Source organism: Centropristis striata, chromosome 10 (genome assembly GCF_030273125.1).
Source record: "Centropristis striata isolate RG_2023a ecotype Rhode Island chromosome 10, C.striata_1.0, whole genome shotgun sequence".
NCBI lineage: Eukaryota > Metazoa > Chordata > Actinopteri > Perciformes > Serranidae > Centropristis > Centropristis striata.
In genome coordinates, this window is record NC_081526.1 from 6,161,473 (window position 1) to 6,187,471 (window position 25,999).

Here is a 25,999-nt window from a genome sequence, read left to right on the forward strand (position 1 = left end):
TGATACCTCTGAGAACTGCAGGCAGGATGCGTCAATTTACATAGATAATTCACAATTATGAGTTTAATCTGAATCTTAATCCCGCCAATTGCCAACTAATTTAACTAAATATGTTATATTTTTAATCGTTTGCCATGTTTATATCACATGTTTCAAAGGCATCTGCGTATTGTGTACATAACAGAACGCATTATGAATTAAAATTGTAAATTCCAACAGTGACGAGCATTATTTATATGCGTTCTTAAATTTACACAAGCACTACGTGTGGTCAGCAGCATGTGTAGATTTTGTTAGTAGCTACGAAAAGATCGGAGCTACTAAAATATTGATGAATGCGGAGATGCACGTAAATTTCCGTCTGCGAACGGTTTACACACAAATTCGTTCTGCTCATGTTTCATGAATGAGGCCCATTGTGTTCAACTTAATTGTATAACTTGTGTTTTTGCTGTTATTCCACTCTTTCAGAGTTCACTATCATAAAGTGTGGATTAAACTGCAGGAAAGCAACACACTTCCACTGTTGTTTTTGCACCATTTCTATCATAAATAGATCCCAGTACATTAAACATCTGTCATCACATCAACATTCAGTGACCTCTGTACTTTTCTAGTACAAGTAAAATGTTATACAATATAATAGCATTATGAATCAGGATAGATAAAGTTTTAACATTTATCAAAATAAACAATGACCCATATTTTAGGGGCAAAAAAGGCAAAAAAAACCCTCGACATTAGACTTCAAAAGGATGCTAACTATTTTGGCATGATGAAAATGGAAATGACAACAGCTTTTTTAAAAAAGTTTTAATGCCGCTTTAAATTTCCTTATTTGTCATTTCACATTTTTACTGACATCTTGTTATTGCACTATCCCTCTGCTGCTGTACATCCATAGAATTCCCTGCTGTGGTATCCCTGCTATTACATTATCTTATAGTTTATCTAATCTTGTTTTATATGTATGCGGCCAATAATAATAATAATAATAAGTAGGCCTATGCTTCACGGCTGTCATCAATAAGTGGTGCCATTGATTAAATCTAATAGACTCCACCCACCTCAACGTCCGTTGAGCTCCGCCCCGAATTGCAACCTGCAGTCAGGTGTTCTTGGTTGCTGCCCTCTAAAGTTTCGTTTAGTCCAAAATGCAACTTCACTTAGTTGGGAAACGAAAGACACGAGTGTTTGTAGGCCATAAGGTGAACCAGGAAAAAGTGGCTAGAAAGTGATTTCCGTTCCCACGTCTGGGCACTACTCTTTTTTTGCATTTTTGCATAGACAATGCCATTGTGGACATTAGGTTAAAAGTTCTCCTCAAAATATCCTGCAGTTTTTTTTAAGAGCCATAAATGTATAAAAATAGGAATTACAAAAAAACGAAAATCTTATGCAGCTGTTTTTTCTTGTAAATTTATTTACATTCATTCTGGAAACAGAATCTCTCTCACAAATTGACATTAATACATATACCTAACATTTGAGACAAGTATTTTAGCATTAGTATACTTTCATTTGAATTTAAACCATGAAATGTACAAAATAAATGAAAAAAACGCTTCAAAATAAGTGAATAGCAACCTGTACAATTGAACATACACATGGTACATTTTGCTAAACAATGACGTTTTATACATTAAAAATTTCAGTAGATACTGTGTTATAAGAGGAAGTAAAAAATAAAATAAAATAAAGAACACTTTGGCCCAAAATGGCTAACATCAATCAAAATATCAAATAATGCCAAAAAATGGATAATACAACAAAAACTGCATTACAGTTCAGAATCTGTACACAATATTGTATAAAACAATATTTACCTGAACAAAACAATGTGTTGATGTCACAGCAGGTCTTGAGTATTTTTTAAATACATTTTTGTATTATTTTGTCTTAACTTTGCACATTGTTAAAGCCATATCTCAAGAATTCTTTGATACATTTTCCTCAAATTTGACACAAACTCAAACTTTGATAATTATAATTTTTTTAAGGTCAAGTGCACTGTAACCTCACATTTTATTTTTATTTTTTAAGTATTTAACTTAAGTAACAAAAAAAATAGTAAAATACTTTTTCTCAAATTTGGCAAAAACTAACTGATTAAGTGTGACTTTGAGTATTCTGAACAAGGGGGACATTGTTCATCTCTTAGCCATCACTATCATCAGAGCCATCTTCCCATGTGCTTATATCCTCTGTTTCCATGGAAATATTGGCACAATTTTGGCACCGACACAAATCAGTACAGGACAGTCTTGCAGACATACAGGAACATCTTCCTGTCTCGCATTTGCTCTGCTTGCAGCTGCAGTGGACTACCTTTAACACACTCTCAGGGGCAGGATTTGTAGTCATCCATGTAACTTTTAACTCCCCATCCTCAATGTGCCATCCATTGCCATTGGGTGAAGGGGCAGACATTTTACCTTTGAGAGAATGTCTCATTATTGCAGCCTGGTAGTTTGCCCTTTTGCAGTGTTGGTGCAGGGCGTCACTTGTAGGGGGTATTGAGAGTTCCGGCAAAGCTGATGATGCCATGCAGAATGCTCTGTACCTTGCATCGTTGACATTTTCTGCAGATGATTGGCCATACAGGTGGCACACATATTTGCTCAGCACATCAAATGTTGACTGGTCCAATTCAAAACTGCTTCCCAGATGTGTAAATGCAGACAGGTATTCTTCTTTTTCGCAAGCAACAGAAAACGCTTGTGGAGTCGCAACCTGAGAAGGTATGAATTCCAATAAGTGCCAAACACACACTGTTTCCAAGGGCTGTTGACACCTTAACAAGGTCAGTGATTCTTGTCCTGTTGCCAACTCCTGTTAAGAAATACAAGCTACATGGAAAATCTCTCTGCAGACTTAAAGCAATAACTGCCACATCTGTATCAGGGCTCTTAATGATGACTGTTTCATGTTCCTGTGCAGCATGATGTGCATGTAAGAACACCCTTGTGTCACATTCCTCATGATCACATTCAAGATCCTTAACAGCATTTACAGTTTGTGAACCATCTGTTACTTTCAAGCAGTGACACAGTTCTCCATGTGCTATGTACACAGTCAAGTCCTTGCCCACAACAGTTAGGTCAGCATCTTTCCACACATCAAAGAGGAATTCAGCCAGTGCCGCTTTGTTTGTTCCATCAGATAGAAACTTTTTCCATTGAGTTGGTGTCTTCTGGTACCTTCCATAAATTTTTTTTATTATTATTTTTTTATTGCCAGGAAACGACGTGTTGTTGGGTTGGGCATCATCATCCTTTATAAACAGCGGACGGATTAACATCAGTGTCTTTGACGAGCCGGTGAACAGCAGCACTGATATGACTCTTCACCACAATGACTGAGGTAGGCCCACTGTTAATTAAACTACTTATTATTACTACTTATTGTCTTTTGTTGTTGTTTGTTCATAATGTATTCAGTATATCTGTATTTCTTAATGTAAGCCTATATATTTATTCATTTGCACGTTTATTTCTGCATACATTTATCGGTCCATTTCCTGCTTCAGCGTTAGGCTTCATATAACAGTGAGCTGGTGAGCAGGAACTTTTCCTCAAACACTGAAACAGCCATAATGCTATTTCCTGCTCAGATAAGAGGTTGGACCAGTGAAAATTATATATATATATATATATATATATATATAATTTTAATTATTGTGTTATTATGTTTTGAAAAGCACTTCAAATTAAATGTGTAAAAATAATTAAATAAAGTAGGCCTAAAGCATTGAAAAACATTTAGAAGCTCAGGGTTAAAGAATTTGATGTGGATTATTTCAGTTAAGCCTGAGAAAACGATGCAGTAAAGTTTTGTTCTGATTTAATTACTTGTACACCTGCCCCTGTATGCCAGGCTGGAGAAAAACGATGCCGCCTTCATGATCAGGTGATCCATAAAACTATAAAACTACTAACACTATGAACACTACAGCAGTTTTTAACCACACAAATTGTAGGCATAAACACTTTTATCGTTAGCCCTGACGTCAAGGCGAGCAGCGGTTGACAGGTTTTTATTTTTTTACAATGCTGCAGTGTGACTCAGCAAAAGTTATCTGATACTTTGTTCAATAAACCTAGGTCAAGAAAAGTGTTTAGGCATGTGATGTATCACATGTGATGTATCACATTTAGGCATGTGATGTATCACATGCCTAAAATGAACTAACTTATCAGAAAACTTTTTAATTCAGTTGTGTGAACAAAGACTATAAATAATTTTACAACGTTTGCATCTGTATTCTGGACAAACAAACAGAGAGGTCAATAATATTATTAATAATAATAATAATAATAATAATAAAAGTGTAACATTTACATTTAGTCATTCAGCAGACGCTTTTATCCAAAGGGACTTACAGGAAGAAAAAAGTAAACAAATCTAAAATAAAAGCAAACAAATATATCATAATAATTATAATGAATTACATTTATATAACGCCTTTCAAGAAACTCAAGGACACTTCACACAAGATACAGGGGGCAAAATAACTGTTATAGGCCTATCATATTCAAGTCCCAGGCTAGGCCTATCATTACTTCTTTTTATGCTTGTTATTATTTCATTCATTTGTTTGTTAAATTAGGCCAATAATGGCATTCTGCAGTATATAGGCCTATATAAATCTATGATATGACCTATTAGGGAACAAAGCCATATATGTATATACATATATATATATATATATATATATATATATATATTATAGGAATTCAGTTGTTGTTGTTTTTTTGCCCAAAGAGTGCAGTCTTCCCTTATATATTTGTGAGTGTGTATGTTCTGAAATGCACTTCAAATTAATATATATTAATTCTATCAAAAACATCAGTTCGTATCAACTGACACTCAACAAGCTCATATAGCATAGCCCAAAGTATTGATGATGTGTCTGTAACTACATGGTTTATTTTGAATATCAATATCCAAAATAAATATATATGCTAAGTGGATCGCCCCCTGGTGTCAGGCTGGATTACATGTTATACATAAAAAAAATCTGACCTAATTGGGGAACAAAGACATATTTAATTGTTGATTAGAGATTATAAAAATCTAAAAACAAACACAAACCTGGAAAAATAAATTCGGCTATCAGTGTTAATAGTAGGAGTTAATAATAATTTCAGCTATTAAAAACTTAAAATACCTACAGTCAACCCCCCTCCTTCTACGACACTTGGTAGGCTACGTTCCTCTTCCTGTATTTAAAGGCTCAGCAGCAGGGGGCGCGATTTGTCCTCCAGCCCGCCAAGATGTCCGCTCAGCAGCGACACCTTCATGACTGGTGACTCAAAAAACTAACGTGAGACTGTTTAGAAATGGATTAAATGCGTGCACTGCAAACAGAGACTCATGAACCGCCAACAAAACTGAAAAAAAAACTGTTGAATGGGCTGCATGTGAAATGTACACGAGGTCTTAGGTAAACAAAACTCAAATGAGGAGAAATGAACAAATAATTTTAAAGTGTAGAAAACTAAAGTGTGTGCAGGAGGGTTGCCACATTTAAATCAGCTTTGTGGCAGCAGGTGCAGGTCTCTTAATATCACATGTGGATGAAAAGAGACGTTTGTTCTTTAATGCACTGTATTCTGACGTTCTTTTAGCATCCACGTCAGGAAGGATGAGTTCAAAGACAAAGGAAAAAAATCGGTGAGTTGCAAACCTATCAGTTTTTATGTTGTTTTGTTTGGGTGGGGTGGGGTGGGGTGGGGTGGCGGTTTGGGGGGGGGGGGGGGGGGTTTGTTCTTGCAGCATAGATTTGATGAATAGACATTGAAGAAACCTGTTGCACATACCTATATGCATAATAATGTATCATGCATAGATACATGTACTTGATGTATTGAGTTTTTCTGTGTTTGCCTGTATGTTGTTTTATACCCTTGTTAAGCACTTTGTGGTTTTATTTCCTGTGAAAAGAGCTTTGTAAATGAAATTTACATACTTACTTACAATTTAAACCATTAATATAAGATATATAGAGCTCATATTTATGCTATTCATGCTAAGTAAGGGCAAGAGCTGTGTGTTCATGTGGAAATGAGAGCTTATTTCAGCACTTGAGGTTCTCAGGAGTCGTGCCTGATTTCAGGCTGCACAACTCTTTGAGGAGGACACACCCTGTGTTGATTTGACTATTAAATCGTTCTCCTTTTTTCAGGAAGTCCTTCGGGGCAACAGCACCGCCCTTCATTGACTACCTGAAAGATATTCTACGTAGATATCCAGATGGTGGACAAATTTTGAAGGTTGGTTCAATTCTCTGTCAAATACTGGTTATAATAATTATGGTATAAAACATTTCATATTATCTAACTGATATGTAGCATATCAGTGGATTCCCCCTCCCCCCTTCAGCTTCAATCTGTAAAGCTCTGTTTACTGTTTTTTGTGAACAACTTTTTTATTGCTTTTAAAGGAAAACAAGTACAGCAGCCCGATAAAAGTCAAAGGTACATTGCAATCCAATTAAAAAATAATAATGATAATTAAAAATAAAAAATTTAAAAAGGGAACAGGCAGCGAAAACCCTCACCCCCCCAACTTGGATCTCTATTAAACTCTTACAGGACATGAGAGACCATGTTTTAACAAGAAATGCAAATAAAAAATATTGATTACAGCAATTCCTTGATCTTATCTGCCATTGTTTGCCATGCTAGAATAGTATCAGCTCCAGCACCGTGCATTCTCAATCAATCAATCAATCAAACTTTATTTATATAGCGCTTTTCATACATATAAATGCAACACAAAGTGCTTTACAAAAAATAAGAATAAAAACAGTCGATAAAAATGACAAAACCCACCCCTCCTATCCCTACATACACATCTGTATGTACATGTACACATACACATACGTACATGCACAAACACACACTCAGACTCACACACAGCACATATGGTGCCTGCCACTGAAAGCTCCATATTTATTATGTCAATGCATGTGTTAATCCAATGGGGCTTGGTAACTGTATGTGGAGGTTTCCAGCGTAAAGCCAGCATCTTTTTGGCAGCAGTGATGCCCGTTAGGAGAATACGTCTTATCCAGCATGTCAATTTTAATGAAGTGGTATCATTCAGGAGTAACACAATGGGAGAACATGGTACAGTGACTTCCAGTACATTAGATAAGGTCAAACAGACCTCACCCCAAAAAAGCTTCACATCCCTGCATTCCCAGTATATATATGAGCCTATAAGTCCATCTGAGCAAAGGGTGCAAATTGGAGATGATAAACGTTTCATGAGAAAGTTTCTCCTTGGAGTGAGGTAAGTCCTGTGGATATAATTGAAATGGATCTGTTGATGGTTTGGGTTTTGAGAAGCCAAGACAATCGAGGACCAAATCTTTTCCCAGTTCAATGAATCTCCTCCGATGTAGTGCTGCATTTCATTAGACCACACATGTACAATAGGGAGGGTTTTATAAGAGGCATCCTGGAGAAGTGAATACATTTGGGGAACCAAACCTCTTTTTTATCCTCTATTGTACAGAATAGAGTGCAAAGAGTGAGCAGTAAGAGGAGAATTCCATGGCACTCCATATGCTTTCATAGATGATCGTGGTTGAAAGTACAGAAATAAAGATGTTCCAGGTAATTTGTAAGATAATCTCAAATCATTAAAATCACAAAGCCCATTCTCAGCTAAAACATGGATACCCCTAGAGCTCCAATCCGGAGATGAGAATGGGACATGGATCAGAATTGGGGTTAAGCCAATCTGTGAGTGGTTTCGATACATATGACCAAAAATAATATTTGAAGTTAGGCCCTGAAAGACCACCCTCTGTTTTATCTTGTTGAAGTGTAGTTAACTTCACACGTGGTCGTTTCCTTCCCCAAATAAACTTAGAGACCAAAGAATGAACTTTTTTCCAGTAGTCAATTGGGGATGGTAAGGGCAGCATCGAAGAAAATAAATTTATGCTTGGTAAAATATCCATTTTAATAACTGACACACGAGCTTGTACTGAATTTGGCAAGTGAGACCATCTATTAAGATCCGCCTCAATTTTATTATAGATGCCCTGAAAATTCTTATTGGCAATATTGGCTAATGAAGGAAAAATGTCCACCCCTAAGTATTTAAATTGTTTGAGCACTGGGATGTGCTGAGGTAATCAGGTTCACTTTAGAGTTTAAAGGAAGAAGCGCAGATTTTGTCCAATTGATTTTATAACTGGACAGAGAGCTAAATTTGTGGAAAGTATCCAAAATATGCAGTAATGATAAGGTTGCTCTATCGAAATATAATAATATGTCATCAGCATATAGCGATATGGAGTGTTTGGTGTTGTTAAAAGTGAATTATTTCTGAAATGGTCACAATAATCATTGTTTTTAAATGGTTAATGGAGTGCACTTATACTACACACTATGCTCATTCACACAGATTCATACTGGAGGCCGAGGCTACCAGGGCACACTGGTGCCACCTGCCACCATTGGGAGTTCATTCACACACCGATGAACGCAATGGGAGCAATTTGGGGTTCAGTACTTTGACATGTTAGACACAGGCTGCCATGGTCGGGGATCGAACCACAAACCTTCTGATCAGTAGGCGACCTCTCTACCAACTGAGCCACAGCCGCCCCTAAGTAATGTTTTTAAGTAATGTGGAGTTAAAGCGCCATCCTGTGGCCTTAGTTGGAGTCTTGGCAAGTGTGAGCTGTGCTCTGATAACACAATGGTCAGAATAAGAGTTAGGATAAATCACAGCTGAATGAATTTCAGTGTATAAAGTGCAGAAGCCAGTAAATGATCTATCCTTGAATAGGTCTTGCGTCTGTACGAATAAAAACTATATTGTCTTGAAGAAGGGTTTACAGCTCTGTATAGATCTGTTAGACTAAAATCATCAACCAAACCTTGGAAGGCAGATGTTGAAGGAGGGATATGTTGAGATGGTGCACTAGATCTATCAAGTAAGGGATGAAGGACAGCATTCATGTCAGCGCCAATAATAACTGAAAAGTCCTGCGGGTCATAAAGTCTTGCTGATTGTGCCAAAGAACTCTGGACTAAAATGATTTGTGGCATATAAACATAGAAATGCTATTCTCTGACCATATGTTTGTTTTAATGTAAGCAATTCGACCATCTTCACTTTCATAGCTTTCAATTTTTGTTAAGGATAGGCTACGTCTCAATACCACCAGGGCACCACGGCTCTTGGAGTTGAAAGTAGCTGCAGCTCAAGTATAGTAAAGGTTTGACAAACGTTCTTTGTCAGAGTGTTTAAAATGTGACCCTTGAATGTAGGCCACGTCTATCTTGTGTCTTCTAAGCCAATCAAGACACATGAGTGCTTAATGGGGGCATTTAAACCATTTATATAGACATTATTATTAGACATTATAGACATTATTACGGATAAGGCTGGGCAATTTTTTTTGTTCCTGTATATGAGTTATAGTCAGAAATGGGCAGATCCAAATATTCAACCTGATGTCGCCAAAAAAAAGGAAGAAAAAAGGAAAAATACGAACTCTCATCTAAAACTATAACATATAAGGTGGCAGCAGCCACAAACATAACACCCACTACATGGGCTCCTGAACTGAGAAAGCTGGCTATCATACTATCACGAAAAAGAAAAACAAATTTCCATCAAAGTTAAGAGTTGTGTTTTTTTATTAACCAAGCAAAAAAATATCAAACTCTACTGCAAAACTGTAATTATTTATCCATATCGCCTGTTGGAACTTAAATCACTAAAGTAAGCATTATAATAAATCAACAAAAAACAGCAGAGTCACAGTAACTTCAAGTATGCACTGAGGTATGTTATTATGGCTGCATGGGATGATACTTTACTTATCTAGAGATTCCGTGTTATTTTAGAATACCAGTACATCAGATTCATTCGTCAGTCCACTGGCCGGGTCTGAGCGCCAAGGAAGTCTTCAGCCTCTGCCTGGGTCTCAAAGAGGTGCACTTCTGATTTGCGGTGACTGCTTTAGTTTGGCTGGGTAAATCAGGAACGGAATGAAACCGAGTTTCCTCGCTGTCTCCATCGCTTGAGAAAATGAGCCGCGCCGTTTGATGGTGTAGTTACTGTAGTCCGCTGAAAAGCGGATCTCTTTGCCGCTGACCTCAATCCGAGAGCCTCTGGCTGCCTTCAGGATGCGGTCCCGGTCTGTGTAACGTAGCATCTTGCAGATCAGGTTGCGGGATCCGGTGATGCGATCTGGTCCTATACGCATCACCTCCATCTACCGGTGAGAGTGGGGAACCATTTAGTGAGCGAGGATTAAACAAATTCCGATGCGTCGCCACTTTCAACTTTTTCTGTCAGGTTGATAATGCGAACATTATCCCTGCGGGACCTGTCCCCTTGCTCCGCCAAGTTTGCTTCAGGTTGGCAACATGTAGTTTGGAGAGACTGCCCGGATTTAGCCAGCTGTGTGGAGAGCCCATTGTGGTCTGCTTTCAGCTTCTTTATTTAATTTGAGTTCTTCATTACCTCTGCTTTTATGTTGTCCAGCTGTTTCACAAACTGTTTCTCAATAAAGGTTTGCTGCTCTTTCATTGCGGAAGTTAGCATGGATGATACAGCTAGCTTAAATGTCTCAAGCTTTTCGTCGTCTTTCAGAGGGTCAAACCCGGTTTTGCTTCTCAAACCATCAGCCATCATATACACGGGAGTTACAGAGGCTCCGGGCAAGGAGTTGTTAAGTTAACGATGCAAGATAGATGGATAATATGTTAAAGTTAGGAGGGGGAGGGGGAGGGGGAGGGCAAGAGCAGTCGCGTTACGCAGCCATCTTGTCTGCAGGTCGCATGTGTCCAGCTCTGTTTACTGTTTTATTTTCCCCCACAGGAGCTGATTCAAAATGCAGATGATGCTGAAGCCACAAAAGTGGTTTTCATCCATGATGAGAGAAGCTATGGGACTGAGAGCCTTTGGACTGATGAACTGGGACAATACCAAGGTATGCAGGGTGTTCATACAATAGCCATGCTCTGAGGTGGTTATCAACATTAGTTGTGATGCATTTTTCCAATATACAAATGTATAATGTAATATACAGTACTGTGCAAAAGTGGTCACACCAAATATTGATTTGATTTAGATTTTTGTTATGGTCAGTCAATTTTGCACTTAGTTAACTGAAAAATAAATAAACTATTAACATTTATATTTTTGAAAGCATTCTTTATTTTTTCGCATCTGCCTTAAACATTTTTAAAGTTTGTATGTTCTGCTTATTTCATTTGGGTTGCCGCCCATAGTCAAGTGTGGTTGGCCAGATTGTAAGAATAGAAGTGTATTAAAAAAAGTCATGAGCACCTCTGAAGTATTTTTTGCCTGTTTTTGCAAAGGTCCTGCTCTTTACGCCTACAACAATGCAGCATTCACTCAAGATGACTGGGAAGGAATTCAGACGGCAGGGAGGAGTGTCAAACGCAATCATCCAAACAAAGTCGGAAGGTTTGGAATCGGCTTCAACTCTGTTTACCACATAACAGGTAAAACTACATAAAGATAAACCCATCAACCAAGAGTCTCAGTTTAAGTTTTTGTTTTACATGTATAGTAAGTTAATGGGACCATTTTGTGTGTTTTACTCTATTCACAGATGTACCAAGTATATTCAGTTCAAAGCACCTCGGGTTTCTGGACCCCCAAGAAAAAATATTTGGGGTCAGACAGGGAGGTTTTCAGTGGTCTTTGGATGATGCAGACGACCAAGAAGATCTTATGACTATACATGATCAATTCCAACCTTTTCATGATATAGTTTCACTTCTAAGTGGACAAGAATGGTCAAAAGTCATCAAGGAGAATCAACAATTCGATGGGACAGTTTTCAGGTTCCCCTTGCGCAAAGAGGCATCAGATATCTCAGATAATCTATATGACTCCAACAAGGTGGTTGAGCTTTTTGACAGCTTCATTGCGGATGCTGACTTAAGCCTTCTGTTCCTGAAAAATGTGATCTCTGTGTCCTTGATACATATCGACGTACATGGCACTGTAAACAGCGGACTTGAAGTGAAATCCTCCGTCCCATCAAATGTTGTTCTGGAGTCCGAAGACGAGTCAATAACTGAGAGTTCAACAAGGTTCAAAGTGATAAGCCTCAACTCAGAAGACCACAAAGAAACAACGTGGCTTTTGACAACATGTACCATGAAAGAAGGCAATGTAGAAGAGCTTGATTCACTTGCAAAAAAGTTGAGTTTTTTCCCTCAAGTTGACTTGGCATTCCCTTGTGGGGAGAAGAGAGACAGTAGAGAGAGTAGACTGAGCTGCTTCCTCCCACTCCCAAACAATGAATCCAACAAGACAGGACTCCCAGTTTATGTCAATGCGTGCTTTGGCCTCACAGACAACAGAAGACACATCAAGTGGCAAGAGGTGGACCAGAAACATGATGAACATGCTGTGTGGAACGAGTTGCTGATGAAGGAAGTGCTTCCACAAGCATACCTCATGATCATTCAAGATGCTATCAAGCTTGCTCAAGCATCTGTTCTGCCTGTCTCCTACATGTATGATCTGTGGCCAGATATCAGCCAGATAAAGCACCGAGAAAAATGGTATGCCATCGCTCTGGATGTTCTTGATCACTTATTCAAACAGAATGTGGCTGTCCTCTCTCTTGCCAAAAATGAAAGACAGTTCATCACTCCATCAGAAGCTGTGTTCCCCTGTAATGGTCCAACAAGCTCTGACATTTTGGCTGCCATTGAAAGGACTTTGGTCTCCTGTGGAGAAAATCTTGTCACTTTATCAGGCAGTGTCGCAAAAGCTATAAATAAGGCTTATCCACAGCCCAGCACCCTTAAACACGTCACCCCAACATTCCTAAGGAACATTCTCCGCAGGATGGACATGCACACCATCTCTAAAGGTGACAAACTTTGCCTTTTGGAGTATGTTTTGAGTGATGGAAAATACAGAGAACTCAAGGGCCTTCAACTGCTTCCACTCAATGACGGCTCTTTCAGATCTTTCACAGACCAAGAGGAGGACACTGCTTTAATTGACAGCAGTGAATTTCCAAGGTGGGTTTTAAGATTTTGCCCTTATTCTCTTTTATAGTCTATATTAAATATATTGACAAAAGTTATAATTCTGTACTTGGCTATTATGTTAGCCAGGTCCAGGATCATCAATAGTGATCAGATCACACTTGCTTCAGTATATTATTTGACAATTATTATCATTTTTATTTCTGCTTTGATTGAAAAGTCTGCATTTGTTAACTCACTGTAAACTAAAATTATATGCAAACAAACTTATTCTTTGTGCAGAGTCTTGCTACCATGCTGCAAACACCTCTTCATCCCAGATGATCTCAGTCAAACCTGCAGTACCCACCTGAAAGAACTGGCGAGAGAAAGTAGGAAAATAATCTTAGAGAAAACGTATTTAAAGGTCGTTTTGCATTTTTGACACACGCCATAAACATTTATGTATATATTTAAAACAAAATCTATTTTTTTAGATTTATTCAAGGTCATCAACATTGACGCAAACCAGGTGGCTGAATATACAAAGAAGTATCTGCCACAGGACTGGAAGCAGACGAGGACAGGGCTTGTTACCTGGAACATCAGCAGCAGTCAACATCCACCTTTAGACTGGCTCCAAGAATTCTGGAAATTTCTCAACACTCACTTCAAAGAGTTAAGTAATTTCAGTAGAATGCCATTAATACCAGTCAGCCCCCTGTCCGCCAGTCAGCATGTATCACTAGCAAGACTAGAGCAGAAAACAACCCTCATTTTTCAGAAAAGCAAGCAGATGAACTTGCCAACACAAATAGCTCAGTTGGTGAACAAAGTTGGTGGCACAGTGGTGACAGGAAATGAGTGGGTTAAGCATGAAGACCTTGACTCTTATGTGCTGTGCCCATCTCCCAGGAGTGTCATGAAAGTCTTGGTGAATTTAAATTCTCAGGATGTCATCAAAGAACTCAAAACTGCCTCTCACAAAGCACATGAAGAGCTGAAAGATTATGTTTCTCGCCTGGATTCTCTTTCAGTCACTGAGAAAGATTTACTCTCAGAGTTGCCTCTGTTTCAAACCATGAAAGGATCAAGTGTTGCAGTTCAATCAAAACAGGCTGTGCTTCTAATTTCTGGTCTAAAAGTACCGACAGAGTTCCCCATGCCTGATTCGGTTGTGCAGTGTGCAACTGAGGCTGATCGCAGACTGTTACAGCTGCTCAAAGTTAATATCATGGATACTGCAGAAGCAGCCAATCTCCTGATTGACTGTATTGACAAGGGAGCATGCAGAAAAGAAGACACTGGGAAAGTCATGACTTGGATCTTACAGAATGGCGAGATCCTTTTCTCTCAAAATCAGAAGTTGAGGCGCAGATGCAAGGACTTGAGCTTCATTGAAATGAATGGAAAGCTGAAAAAAGCATCAAACTTTTTTGACCCAAGAATTGCAACCTTTAAAATCATTTTTGAGTCAGATTTCTTTCCCCCACCATTGTACACTCACACGTCACAGATGCTTCAAAGCCTAACAGAGCTTGGATTGCTAAATAAAGAAGTAGACGTGTCACCTGAGCACTTGTTGCATGCCGCCACACTGATTGACAGTAAACATGTCAGCTCTCAAGCTGAGGCTCTCAAAAGAGCTAAGGTGCTCTTGAAGATGCTGGATACTAATGATCTGCTCTCAAAGTTCTCTCATGAACAGCTTCATCGCCTCAAAATGCTAAGATGGGTCCCATGTGCTAAACCTGGCAGTGAACACTGCAACGACAAATCTCAGACAAGTTGTTTCTTTTGTCCAGAAGAAATAAGACATTCTATGTATGAGGACATTGTTGGGCATGCAATGCCTCTGGTGGGAAGTTTCAGTAACAGAGTTAGCAGCCAACTTGGTCTTCAACGCCTACCCCCACCTGAAAAAGTTACAGAGAATTTGACAGTGTTGAAATCAAAATCACAGAAAATGTCTGATCCTGACACAAATGTGGATTTCAAGAGAAAGTTGCACAGCATTTACAAACACATGCAAGACCACATCTCAGAATTTTCAACAATGATGAAAAAGGACAAATCCTGGCTGTGGAGCCACAACCAGTTTGTATCGCCACAGGATCTGGTCCTAGACTACCCACGTGATCTTGATCTGAGCGCCTACATTGGGAAGGTCCCAAAGGAATTTCTGGCATACAATAAGTTGCTCCAGGAGTTTGGCCTAAGAACATTGTTTTCAGATGAAGAAGTTATTGGTATTCTTCATTCCATCAGGCAAACCATTGAAGGAAGACAACTGCCATTTGCAACATCCTCTGAGGTAAAAGTGTCAATTGAAATTCTGAACTGGCTGTGGAAAGCGAAGAAGATGGTTCAGGATGACATCCCAGTGCCAGTCCTCATAGAGGGTGACCAACATACCCTTAAACCACTGTCAATGGCAGTCTTCTGCGATGTGAGCAAGAATGGGTTGAAAGAGCTGAAGCAAAGCCAGGAAGAAATTCATGTTGTACATGAGGAAATCCCAAGAGCAGCTGCTGAATGGTTTAATATCCAATTTCTCAGCACCCACAAACTTCCGCTGGAGGTTGAACAGTGTGGACAATCTGAACCGATAACAACAAGAATTAAAAACATTCTTAAAGAGTATGATGAAGAAAGTGACATCTTCAAGGAGCTCATTCAAAATGCAGAGAATGCTGGGGCAGAAGCCTGTAAATTCTTGGTAGATTTCAGAGTGCACAAAGACGCCCCTGATAGTCTCATTGACCCTGACATGACCCTTTGCCAAGGACCTTGCCTGTGGGCATTTAATAATGAGCAGTTCACACCTGAGGATTGGAAAAATATTGTCAGAGTTGGAGCTGCCTCAAAGGAAAACAAGATGGAAAAAATAGGAAAGTTTGGACTTGGATTCAACACTGTGTATCATGTGACAGATGTTCCTTCCATCCTCAGTGGCAACAGTCTTCTCATACTTGATCCAAATGTAACTCACCTCAAGAAGCACATCAAACATAAAACAAATCCTGGAATCAAGCTGGATCTTGCTCAGCAGGGACTTTTTCGTTGGTTTCCTGGTCAGTTTGGACCATACGAACGCATTTTTGATTGTAATTTTAGCAGACAAAGTCCCCCTGAACCTTATCCAGGCACTTTGATCAAACTGCCTTTCCGAACTGAAGAAGAGGCTGTTGAGTCAGAAATAAGTTCAAAGGTGTATCACAAACACGATATCATCTCTTTTCAACAGCAGTTCACCATCAATTCACAAACTCACCTGCTGTTTTTGAAAAACATCAACACACTGTCTCTACAAAGTATCTCAAACGAAGCATCAACTCCACCGAGAGATGACCAAATAGAAACTCTCCTCACTGTCTCCAAAACCACAGTGAATACAAACAGGATTCCTTATGAAACCGTGTCAAAGCAGCACCAAGCTGAGAAATCATTGATGAAACTTGATAAAAAGTGCAAAGAGGTAATTGATTCCTGCACAGTCAACATTGTCCAAATAACCAGTCAGCAATGTGGTGTAACTGAAGTCCAGTCCTGGCTCCTGTACAACTGCTTTGGGACACATCAGTCTTTGCAAATGGCCCTTCAAGAAAACAAGCAAGCCAAGTTCTCTTTGCCCATCGGGGGGATTGCTGTGCCTTTGCAAAAACATCCAGATACTGGAAAGCTGGCCTCATTACAAACAGATCTTGTTGGACAGGCATTTTGCTTCCTTCCTCTTTCCATTCACACAGGTCTTCCAGTCAATGTAAATGGAACATTTGCTGTGAAGAGCAACCGAAAAGGTCTGTGTGAGAGTGGGGTCAAACATGACTGGAACAAAGCCCTTCTACAGGATCCTGTAGTGAAGGCATACATCACTGCACTTTTGGCACTTAAGGAAATGTCTGAAAACAAGCAACTGGAAACTTACTGTTATCACACTGTTTGGCCTGATCGAGAGAAAGTGAGTGAAACCTTCATACCTTTGGTTGATGCATTGTACTCCATCATTGGTCACCAGTCCACTGGCCCAAAGCTCTTCAGTGATGGAGAACATTGGTGCTCAATGAACAATGCCATATTTCTACACGAGAGCATTGAGGAGGATAAAGACATCTTCGCGCTTGCTGTGCAGGTGTGCAAGAAACAAATTAAAGCACCCAACCATGTTATTCCTCTTCCACTGTGGTTGAGAAACAGCTTCAAACAGTCGGGCCTTGAAACAGTTTTACTGAACAGAACATGGAACTGGGACAAGTTTTACCAAGAAGCAGTGTTTAACAACCTTGGTACCATGGACCCTGAGAGCAGAGATACTCTTGTGCTGCATGCAATTGACCTTAACATTGAAGAAATGAACAGTTTACTGGTCCGCTATCCTTGCATCCCCACAAAAAGCGGAGAGCCCCAGTATATCAGGAAACTTGTGAATCCGACAGGGAAAGTGGCCTGTCTTTTTGAATCAGAGAAAGGACGCTTGCTTGGTGGCACCAAAAATGACTTTTGCGCCCCCAAAAGGATTCAGCGCTTGTTGGAACTTGGAATGGCAAATGATCATCTCTCACTGGAAGACATCGGAGAGAAGGCAAGCACAATCCCCAAAACCTGGACCACTGACAAAAAGAAAGCATATAGGCATTTGAATTGCCTTCTTGAACTTTTAAAGGATCATATGAATGACAAAGACTCTCTCCACTGGGAAACACTGAGGATGACTGAATTTCTCCCAGCATTTTCCCCCAGTGATACAAAAATGGAAAGAAATGTCATACTTAGAAGGCCCATAGATGTATTTAGTGAAAAATGCTCCCCACTCGTTAACATGACACAACATGTTCTGGATCATACCAATCTGGAAATACACAAAACTGATCCAGTCCTGCAAATTCTGGGAGTCCATGACAGTCCAGGGCCTGAGAAAGTGCTTGAGCAGCTTCAAGAAGCATGTGGGAAATCTCAATCCATTGACAGATCCATGCTCAACAAAATAGCATTGGAATGCTACAGGTTTCTGGACCATTGGCTCATTGATGGTGGGGATTCCACACTCATTGCACAATGGGCAAATACATTTCCCTTCATTCTTGTCGGCAGTACATTTGCAAATGTGAGTCGTGTAGCTGATAATGAGGAATTTGAAGCAAAACCTTATCTTTATGTACTTCCATCGCTCTTCAGTGCTTTCAGCACACTTTGGGAATGTGTAGGTGTTGAAAAAGGTTTTACAACCAGTCAGTTTCTAACTGTACTCCAGGAGATGCACTCTCAACATGGTAACAAGACCCTACCAAAGAAGGACCTGTCAATTTGCCTCACAATTTTAAAAGCCATACATGAAGCCAAAGAGAAAACGAGTGACTGTCAGATACCAAACAAAGGTGGTGTTTTACAACCTGCAAGCAAGATGTTTTACAATGACAGTCCATGGATGCCAGTTGCTCCAGGTGTCACATTATGTCACGAGAATATCTCACGTGCTATGGCTAGGCACTTTGGAATCAAAACCACCAGGCATTATACCCTGCAAAACTATGAGATTGAGAACATTTCACCATTTGCTTTTGAGTTTGAGCAGCATGAAGAACTTACTGTTCGAATCAAAAACATAATTTCAGCCTATCCAGCAAGGAAGGATATCCTTAAAGAGCTTATCCAAAATGCTGATGATGCAGAGGCAACCGAAATCAACTTTGTTTGGGACAGACGACGGCATGGCACAGAAAAAACATTTGGGAAGAAATGGAACCAATTGCAGGGTCCAGCACTGTGTGTGTTCAACAACAAAGTGTTTTCTGATGCTGACCTGGCTGGAATTCAACAGTTAGGAGAAGGAGGAAAGCACAACTCTCCAGGGAAGACAGGAAAGTACGGAGTAGGATTCAACTCTGTTTACCATCTGACTGACTGCCCCTCCATCCTCACTGGAGATGAGCTACTCTGCATTTCTGATCCCAATCGAAAATACATTGAAAGTCATTCAGACAAACCACCAGCTGGCACTGTCTGTACACTAGCTGACACTTTCAAGAACATGTACATGGACGTCTACAAATCCTTTCTTCCAGACAAATTTCCTCTTAAAGAGGGTACCATGTTCAGATTACCTCTGAGGATGGGTACTATGGCAAACAACTCTAAAATATCACAGCAGGGCGTCACTGACAATGACATGGAAGAACTATGCTCTGTACTCTCAAAAGATCCCGAAGGACTAATTTTATTTCTGAAAAACATCTACAAAATAAAAGTCCATGAAATCAATGAGCGTTCAGGAGAACTCAAAACCATCTTCATGGTTGAAAAAAGTCTGCCGCAGAAATGCAACGAAACAAAAGATGCTTTTGTCAAACTTCAACAAATCTCGCTGCAATCAGACACACCAGTAACACCTAAGCAGGTCATTTATGGAACATTGATTTCAACCTCAGATGAAAGACAAACTAGATGGACCATTGCAGAGCAGTTTGGCTCTTCCAAAAACAGTGGTGATGATGAACTAACACCATTGGAGAAACTTCCCCAAGCAGCCATAGCAGCACAAGTGAGCTCAAAAATCAACAAGAGTTCAGATGTGGCTCCACCCAGCCCCATAGATTTTAAGGGAGAAGCTTTTTGTTCCTTGCCTTTGCAAGGGAAAACTGGACTGCCAGTGCATGTCAATGCAAACTTTGAGGTAGATTCTGCCAGGAGAAAACTTTGGAAAGAAGATGGACAGGGTCTAAAATCTAACTGGAATGAATATTTGAAACAAAATGTCATTGCTCCACTGTATGCAGATCTCCTTCATTACATCAGCCGTAGCACTGCAGAAAAAAAAGTTGATCCTGCACGTATTGAGTCACACTACTTGTGTTTTTGGCCAACTGTGTCCGAAGATGTTGGCCAGGATTGGCATGAAATGATACATGAGGTATACAGATCAGTCAAAGAAAGAGGCTTGAATGTGATTCCATTTCTGAGGAGTTCAACACAAACAATTGCTGGCCATGAATTTAGGAAGCACTCTTTGAACTGGTGTGATGTCAAAGAAACTGAAACAACTCAGGCACCTTACCTGATACACCGGATATGTGAGATTAATCCCATTTTGGAGGAGCTTGGAATGAAATTGGTTCCTCCTTCCATGCAAAAAGTTTGGGAAAGTTTCAAAGCTGCTGGCATTGAACTGAACGATGTGAATCCTTCAACTGTGCAGACTTTCCTAAGAGAGAAAAGCCTAAATGACTCAACCCAAACAGATGAGGGTTTACCCCTGCCCATAAGTGCCACTCTGATCAAAGATGCAACAAGATGTTCAAAGCTCTTGAGTTTCTGCTTAAGAGGTTTCGACTTGAAAGAGCCCAACTCCAGCTCACTCAATGGGCTTCCACTTCTTCTCACAAGAGATAACGTTTTGAGAGTCTTTAACTCCAAATCTCCCAAGCTGATATCAAGATATGATAATCTGTTCTCTGGCTACGAGGACCAGTTTGCAGATTATGAGACCAACAGAGACCACATTGAAGTTCTACAAACTTTAAACCTTGTCAAAAGCTTGACACTTCCCTGTGCAGCAGAATATCTGAAGCCGTTAATTCAGCAGCGTCTTCAGAATTGTGAAGTTGATCCACACAGTGGTCTTCGTGTCCCAAACGAGGACATGTTAAACTGGCTGAAATCCCTTTGGGCATTCTTAACAAGTCAAATTAAACCCGCAACATCTAGTGCTAATGAACAAAGTCTGGCATTAAGTGATGTGAGGAAGCTCTTCAATGAATGCTGCATCTTGCCTGTTGTGTGTCCGAGGTTGAACAAAAAACCCTTCCTGCAAACGATGAAAGACATGCCAAGTGTGATTCAGTTCGCCATAGACAGTGACATATCAAGCATCCTCTTTAAACTTGGTTTTTTTAAGCTTGACAATGTGTTTTTCTCAAAGATACATGTAGGCATGCAGGATCGTTTACCTCTCCACTCAGAACTCATGGATGTGAATGATAAAAGTTGTGTGTTGGATCAGGTCTACAACATTAACCGCTCAGAGTTTTCCCTGCTTTCCAATGATGACATGAAAGAGCTTCAGTGTTTCCTGCAGTCTGGAGTATCAAAGTCCAAAGACAAACAAGCATACCAGAGTAAGCTCAAATCCTTGCCATTATTTGAAACAGTGCATGGTAACCGAGTGAGGATTGATGGACATGAAGAAGTATTTATCCTCAACAGCAACTATTCAAGGACATTTCCAGATTTGTTCAATCTGCCCAACAGTAACAGCATTTTTCTCAAATACAATCCAGAGAACTGCAGTCTGTCAGAAACACTGAACATCAAAACCCTGACTGATATGGACTATTTCATGAAGTTCATTCTGCCCGCTGTACACACATTCACAGAAATCAAGATGCTTCACTGCCTCAAACTGTTACTGTCACTTCAATATTCTGCAGAAAAGGACACAATCATCTCCTCAATGAAGACGGTGAAATTGATTTGCAATTCTCAAGGCAGACTGGAGACAGCATCGTACTACTTTGATGAAAGTGTGGAGCTATATCGGAGGATGTTGCCCCAAGAGAGATTTGTGCCTAAGAGATTTTGGACTGAGTTGTGTGAAGAAAATCCACACACACTAAAACAACTAAAAGACTTACTCAGGGACCTTGGAATGAAGTCTATTGTGTCAAAAGATGACATAATAACATTTGCACAGCAGTTAGAAACAGAAGCAAAAGAAAATGGCCACCTAAAGGAGTTGAAACAGAAATCATCATTAATTTTTGAAGCAGCCTGGACTATAGTGAGTGACAGCAACAAAGAGGAAAGGTTGCTGGAGAGCATAGCTGACATCAAGTTCATTTTTCCAGTGAAAATTAAAAAAGAACTGTGCAACTATCATCAACCATTTGCTGCTGAGGAAACTGCTGTTAAAATCAGAGGATCTTTGATTGATAGCGATGCTAAGCATCAGGAACTGATTTGGTCATCAATGCCGATTATAGACATGCCAGTTTATAAGTCACCAAAGTTCCTGAAAATGATGAAGAATGCAGGAGCTCATGAACAACCACCTACACTCTGTGTAACCAGTAACATGAGCAACATATGTCAGTCAACCTGTAAAACTGACCAGTTGATCCAAACGCGTGCTGAGGTATTTCGAAGTGCTTATGCCTACCTTCAAGCAAATAGGTTTCAAGGCCAACCATTGGCTGGTCTTCCTGTTGTGTTGGTTGAAAAAGACAAAGAACTCGTGAGAACTGATGATGTGTCTTTTTCACTCCCCCATCACCGTGAGTTCAGGCCATATTTGTACAACATTTCGCCGCAGGATGTCATGTTCGCAGACTTCTTCAAGAAAATTGGTGTAAAGGACCGACCTACTGCAGTGCAGTATTGTAATGTTCTTGAAGCAGTCTATGTGGATTCCTGTGAAAAACCGCAACTAAACCCAAATCAACAGATAACTGCGAAACGCGCTGTTGAGCAGTTTTTCAAGTTAATCAAAACTCCAGGAGACCAGTCGCTTGTTGATGATGTAAAGACTTTGTATTTTCCTGCAGTAGATAGTAAATTATACCCCTCACACACACTCTACTACAACGACACAGCGTGTGAGACCAAAAGGCTGGAAAAAGCGTTGGAGAATAAGTTCCTGTTGCTTGAAAAACTCAGTGAATGTCATTTAGGCAGGAACAGATTTGAGCATCATCGGTTACTGCAATTGCTGCCTGAGAAATTTAGGCCTAAAATGCTGACTCAAATCACAGAGGAGAGAGTGGAGGAAGCATACATGCAGCCTTGTGAGCTTGTGCCACACTGTGAATTTAGTGGATGGTTTGAGAAACATCTGTCTTCAGGAGCATTTAGACATGGACTAATTTGTCTTTTAAGGGAGCAGTCTCAAGGAAAAATAACACAAGAAGATGCTACAGACATGTGCAAGAAGACTTTTGGCAGTATTCAGATTGTCTGCTGCGGAAGTCTGATAACAAAGCTGTTTGTGAATAAACAGCCACTACACAAAACTGCTACTGAAACCAACATTTTTGTCAAAAGAGAGCAACAAGGTTGCATCTTTTACTTGAAACACAACAATGACATGGCTCTCAAGGTGAAGACTCCCATCTGTACGATACTGGCAAAGGAGATAAATGCTCTTTTAGGAAACAGAATGGCATTAAATCACATCCTTGTCCTCGGACAACTTCTCATGTGTGACAGCCGGCAAGATGTTCTGACAACTCTGGCTGAAAATGGGATCCATGACATTGCTGAGACTGAAAGCATGCTCCTCAATCCACCGGCCCCTGGAACAGAAATTCCAAAAGAATGGCGTGATGCCTTAGACATGAACATCCTCAATAACTTTGAAGAGGGGGAATATGTTGGCTACAACACTAACAACAAGTATATTTATGCAGTTATTGTTGAAGGACTGCCTAGGCAGGCTGGACTATATTCTCAGAGATACAGGATAGATATCGGAGCAGATGAGCCAGTTGAAGTTAGTTGTCTTGACTTGTATCAGTTTAAACGACAGAAGAAGACTGAACCTGAGGAGAGGACTTGCACATCTGTGCCACATTCTTCCCAACCATCAAATACAAGTTCCTCATCTTCAAGATCCTCACCAGCCTCTATTGACAAAGCTAAACAGGAAATAGACAAATGTTTAGCAGAGATCTGGACTCTTCCTAAGGAGGAGAAGGATAAAGCCATCAAGCGACTGTACCTTAGATGGCATCCTGACAAAAACCCTGACTGCCCACTTCTCGCCACTGAGGCATTCAAATACTTGAGGAATCAAATTGATGAGCTCAGTAAAGGCAAAGGCAAGGGCAATGGCAATAGTGGAGGCTCATCCTACCCATCGTACAACTTTTGGACCCATAATGAAAATGTCCCGAAGCCGAACAGAGAGGAGGCCCAGCGCTGGAGTAGACAAGCTCGCTGTGATCTCAACGCAGCTCAAAAAGACATGAGTGGGGCGAGCACAGAGTGGTGTCTGTTCAAAATCCATCAAGCAGTGGAAAAGTCTCTCATAGCTGCAAAGTATAAAAAGGATGGCCACTATCCAACAGACTGCTCCATTTCAGTCCTTGCTGCAAAAGTTTCCCATTACAACCCCCAACTGAGAGTTGTGCCTGAAATTGTGCGGAATCTGAAGACACTGGGAGTGGACGCCAAAAAGACTCAGTATCCAAACTGCCATCCATTTCCCCATATTCCCAACGATCGCTTCAAATCAGAGAATGAAATGTTGGCGCTGGACAAGGCATCTGAGCTTCTCAGTAAAGTAGAGGCATATGTGAACTAGGGATTTAAGACTAACAGGGTCAGTTCAAGATGCTTTCACATCCATATTGTGATAATATTACAAAAATATAAACAAAAGTGATTTTTTTTTGTTTAACAGGATAGAAAAATACTGTGAAAATTCTTCAGAAAGATTGCTTAATTTCTGAGTAACTGCTCAAAATGTAAACATCAAAGACTTTTGTGAGTCGTAAAAATGTATGACAACTCATCGAAAACCAATGTGCTCGCTGCATTCCTACATTTACAACTAATCACTGAGGATGATTATAATTCTTCACTTCATATCACTTTGTATTGAAAATTGTTGTTGAAATGTTTTTTTTCTATGTAAACATTTATGACTACTCATTGAGGGCAAATTTAATTTCTATATTATTTTGTTTCGAAAAATGCAAATGTATATTGTTGTTTTGCAAGGTAAACATCTCAACTACTCATTGAGAACCAAGATAATCCTTTGCAAAGAAAATGCCTGTCAACTTTGTTTATTGTAGTTTATGACTACTCATTGGGAACCAAGATAATCTCATTATTACATTGTTATGAAAATGCAAATATAATCTTTTTGCAGTGTTGTGAACATTTATAACTCATTGAAGACCAGTATAATCTCTGTCTTACTTTGTAACAAAAATGCTAACTTTTTTCCCAATGTTAATGCTCAAAGATCATCTGAATTATTATGAAAATACAAATTACATTTTTCTTGTTTCTTCAAGTTGTAAACATTTATGACTACTCATTGAGGACCAATATAATCTCTTTATTACTTTTTTATGAAAATATAAACTTGTTTCTTCTGGTTTCGAAACATCTTTCCAAAGAGTAGCATTTGAAAGTTAGCCAGCTGGCTATCACTGGTATATTTTTACAGAAATGTTGAAAACGGTTAATGTGCGTTGCCCTAATAAATGAATAAAATGAAATGTTATGGCTCGTTTTCATTTATAACTTCTCACTGAGGATCAATATAACCACAGTAAGACTTTATGAAATGCAAATATAAAGAAGTTTGGGTAATTTTGATAACCATTTTTCTTACAGATTTTCAAAATACAATCCATATGTAATTGGGTAGCAACTCACTTATTGAGATTCTTCCATAATTAAAATATTCTATTAAATCTGTAGGCTAAAGCAACAGAAAGTTTCAGTGTCATATACCATCTGTTAGTTTCTTCAGTTGTCATAAAGTATGAGATTGTGGGGAGATTTTTTTATTTTTATTAGATAGATAGGTAGATAGATAGATGGATATATATACTTTATTCATCCCAAGCTGGGAAATTACAGAAATTGAGCTTTAACTGTGTGAGTGTTACCAGACTATGGTTGATAAACATGTAATTACTTGTTGAACTGTAAGACGAAGGAGAAGGGGAATTTTGATAACCATTTTTCTTACAGATTTTCATAATACAATATATTTAAATTGGATTGGGTTGCAACCCACTTATTGTGTGGGGGAGATTTCTGCCATTATTAATTAAAATATTCTATTAAATCTGTAGGCCAAAGGGACAAATTTTCATTTACTATCTGTTAGTTTCTTCAGTTGTCATAAAGTATGAGACTGTGGTGAGATTTTTAAATTGAGCTTTAACTGTGTGAGTGTTACCAGACTATGGTTGATAGACATTTCATTATTTGTTGAAAATGAATGAAAAATCATCAAAACAAATCAGGGCTGGATGAGCATGTTTTTTTTT

The 25,999-nt window shown here is 39.4% G+C and overlaps 1 protein-coding gene across 1 annotated transcript; it reads left to right on the plus strand.

The window, feature by feature from the left end:
- The first annotated feature begins 5,647 nt into the window (after positions 1-5,647).
- LOC131979069 (sacsin-like) lies at positions 5,648-25,154 on the plus strand. Its single transcript, XM_059342961.1, has 7 exons — positions 5,648-5,676; positions 6,188-6,275; positions 10,858-10,969; positions 11,361-11,507; positions 11,618-13,049; positions 13,299-13,387; positions 13,493-25,154. Exons 1-7 carry the CDS (start codon positions 5,648-5,650, stop codon positions 24,286-24,288), a joined length of 12,693 nt encoding a protein of 4,230 aa, XP_059198944.1. The 3' UTR covers positions 24,289-25,154.
- The last annotated feature ends 845 nt before the right edge of the window (positions 25,155-25,999 follow it).